The sequence below is a fragment of the Podarcis muralis genome, chromosome Z (assembly GCF_964188315.1).
Source record: "Podarcis muralis chromosome Z, rPodMur119.hap1.1, whole genome shotgun sequence".
In the NCBI taxonomy this organism is placed as follows: Eukaryota; Metazoa; Chordata; class Lepidosauria; order Squamata; family Lacertidae; genus Podarcis; species Podarcis muralis.
This window is the reverse complement of record NC_135673.1, coordinates 42238744-42242163: the sequence shown is the minus strand read 5'-3', so window position 1 is coordinate 42242163 and position 3420 is coordinate 42238744. Positions and strand designations below refer to the sequence as shown.

At 52.7% G+C, this 3420-nt stretch overlaps 1 protein-coding gene across 1 annotated transcript; it reads left to right on the top strand.

Annotated features, from left to right (window-relative positions):
- Window positions 1-607: 607 nt before the first annotated feature.
- Window positions 608-2859, top strand: LOC144326194 (uncharacterized). The gene is made up of 2 exons (XM_077922607.1): window positions 608-1427; window positions 2329-2859. Exons 1-2 carry the CDS (start codon window positions 780-782, stop codon window positions 2365-2367), a joined length of 687 nt encoding a protein of 228 aa, XP_077778733.1. The 5' UTR covers window positions 608-779; the 3' UTR covers window positions 2368-2859.
- The last annotated feature ends 561 nt before the right edge of the window (window positions 2860-3420 follow it).

Below are 3420 nucleotides of genomic sequence, written 5' to 3'. Positions count from 1 at the left end.
GGCAAGGCAACTACGACAATGGCTCACCTCTCCAACAGGGTATGGGAGAATGTGATGCTAATGTCCAATACCAAGATGAAAGTTGTTATGTACTGAGTTGAATAGGATCCAAAATGCAGCAGTCTGATTGGTCCTAGAACAATAGGATTCAGAATGCAGCAGTCTGATTGGTCCTAGAACAATGCAGCAGTATGATTGGTTGGCAGGAACCACCCAATCATGCTCCAGATATAAGTGAATCCACAACCTGATTGGCTTACAGTAGAATTCCAGAATTAGCCAATCATGTGCAGCCCATTGTGTAAATAATGTATATAAAGCAGATACTTTGAGGGGACATTCATTCATTCTTCCTCACCACTATGAGCTGAATAAAGAGCATGAAATCACTTTGCGACTCTGAGTATATTTCACTGGCGACGAAGGTGGGATCCCGCTGAGCTGACTGCCACACACAGCACCGCACTGCCACACACAGCACCGCAGCACCGCCACCTGGCGCACCGCTGCCTCGCACCGTGTACCCAGGCTTCAGCTCCGGGACACAAGGAACTCAGAATGGCAACCGACAGCAGCTTCTCACCGTTCAACCCAGCATCTGGAGACTGGGAAGCGTACGCCTCCATTTCACCTTCCTCCTAGAAGCCAAAGGGGTCACCGATGAAGAAGACGCCAAGAAGAGGGCGATATTCTTCAGCATCTGCGGAGAGGAGACATTTGAAATCGCCCGGGCTCTCCTTGCGCCTGAAGACGTTGCTACTGTTCCATACAAAACAATAATGGAACAGCTGAAGGGGCACTTTTCGCCACAGCCCTCAGTGGTGGCTCGTCGAAATGCCTTCTACACAAAGCGGCAAGCCCCTGGGGAAACCATAACTGGGTTTGTGACCTCTCTCCGCCAAGCCGCCCGGTTCTGCAACTTCTCAGAGCTGGAGAACATGCTTCGTGACCGCCTCGTTGGTGGCCTAAAGGATGAGAAGCTGCAACGACGCCTCTACGCTAAGAAGGACCTAACGTTCCAGGTCGCTCTGGAGGAGGCCCTGGCAACGGAAGCTGCCGAGAGGTCGACGCAAGAGGCACGGCCGAGCCTGCCATCCCAACCGAGGGTCCACCACGAAGACCTCACCGACGACTCAGGATCTGACAGGGAGGAGGTGCACCGAGTACAGCAGCGCACTCAAGCAACCCACATACCACAGCTGCCTCAACGAGAAGGAGGGAACTGCGCAAGCTGCGGGGAAAGTCACGAGAGGATGACCTGCCGTTTCCGCAACACAGAGTGCAGGCAGTGCAGAAAATCAGGACACATCGCCCGGGTGTGTCGAGCTCGGCCCACCCGACGCCAGGCATCAGATGACCAATCCAAGAGCCCCAGGTCCCGGGGCCCAACGCACCAAGGCAACTCGACGGAGCTCACGGACTTCCAGGTATACCAGTTGCCCCACCCCAACGCAGAGAAAATTTATGTAGAGGTACAGATAGAGGGGGCCCCATGCCGCATGGAGCTTGACACGGGTTCAACTCTATCCATAATCTTGGCAAGGACCTTAAGGAAACTGTGTCCTACTGGGGGTCCCAAACTCAGGCCGGCCCCATTCACCCTCCGGGACTTCCAGAAATGTAAGGTCCCCACAATGGGGGTGGGGACCTTCAGGGTGCAATACCGAGGGCGGACGCGGCAACTGGACTTGCTTGTGGTCAAGGGCCCCTACATTAGCTTACTGGGATTGGCATGGTTTGGACCACTGGGGCTAGCCATCACTGGGGTGAACCACACTATCTTACAAGTGGATGTGGACGCCATATGCAAGGAATTTCCAGGGGTTTTCGATGGGAAATTGGGACAGTATACGGGCCCCCCCATTGCTCTACAGCTTGACCCCGCAGTACGACCGGTCAGGCTCAAGGCCCGCCGGGTCCCGTTCGCCCTGAAACCCCGTATAGACGAGGAATTGGACTGGCTCGTGGAGCAAGGAGTGCTGGAGCTGGTGCCTAATGCCCCCTGGGAAACCCCAATTGTCACACCCGTCAAGCCTAATGGTTCAGTCCGCATCTGCGCAGACTACAAATGTACCATAAACAAGGCCCTCACGGCCCGTGCATACCCAGTGCCAGTGGTCAGCCATGTCCTTGCCACCCTGGCTGGGTCGAAAATTTTTGGCAAGCTGGACTTGGCCCAAGCATATCAACAGCTGCCAGTAGATGAGGCTACAGCAGAGGCACAGACGATTGTGACGCACAGAGGAGCGTTCAGGGTAAAGCGGCTGCAATTCGGGGTCAGCGTGGCACCAGGCATATTCCAGAATCTAATGGACTCGCTCCTTAAAGGGATTCCTGGTGTCACCCCCTTCTTCGATGATGTGTTGATTGCCGGGCCCACACCAGAGGAGTTTGAGGACCGCCTCCGCACCGTTCTGCACCGTTTCCAGACGGCGGGTCTCAAGGTGAAGCGGGAAAAATGTCTACTAGGAGTGCCTCAGGTGGACTTTCTGGGATTTATGGTGGACGCAGAAGGGGTCCACCCAACTGGGGACAAGGTACGGGCCATTTGTGATGCCCCAGCTCCCAAGAGCAAGACTGAACTTCAGGCCTTCTTGAACTTTTACCATTCCTTCCTTCCCCACAAGGCGGCGGTAGCAGAATGCAGCAGTCTGATTGGTCCTAGAACAATGCAGCAGTATGATTGGTTGGCAGGAACCACCCAATCATGCTCCAGATATAAGTGAATCCACAACCTGATTGGCTTACAGTAGAATTCCAGAATTAGCCAATCATGTGCAGCCCATTGTGTAAATAATGTATATAAAGCAGATACTTTGAGGGGACTTTCATTCATTCCTCCTCACCACTATGAGCTGAATAAAGGGCATGAAATCAGTTTGCGACTCTACCAGGCTTCCATGTTGAGCATGCTGCTTTATGGAAGTGAGTCGTGGGCAACTTGCACTTGCCAGGAGCGACACCTCAATGTCTTCCACATGTGCTGAGTTAGGAAGATTTTGGACATCATAAGGCAGGACTGAGTCTCAAATAAAGATGTGCTCACATGTTTACATTCCTGTCTTAGTGACATCTACACTGGCTTGGTCATGTTCACGGAATGGAAAATGGCAGAATCCCCAAGGACATGTTTTATGAGAAGCTGGCTTTCATTATAAAGATGTCTGCAAATGAGATATTAATGCTGTCAACACCAACCTTGACATGTGATAATCCCTTGCAGATGACCACAGTGCCTGGAGATCGACAGTCAAGACATGTATCCACAGCACTGACTAGAGGAAGAACAACCTCCGGGAGGAGTGGAAAGAGAAGAAACACCATGGTGCATCTGCAGCAGCACAACCAGACACCTTCATCTATCCTAGCTGCAATAAAACATGTCTCTTCTATATCGGTCTCTACAGCCACAGCAGGCAC

Coding starts and splice junctions, on each gene's coding strand:
- LOC144326194 (XM_077922607.1), top strand. CDS start 780: ATGGAACAGCTGAAGGGGCACTTTTCGCCACAGCCCTCAGTGGTGGCT. Junction 1,428..2,328: donor CGGAGCTCACGGACTTCCAG/GTATACCAGTTG, acceptor CGCTCCTTAAAG/GGATTCCTGGTGTCACCCCC.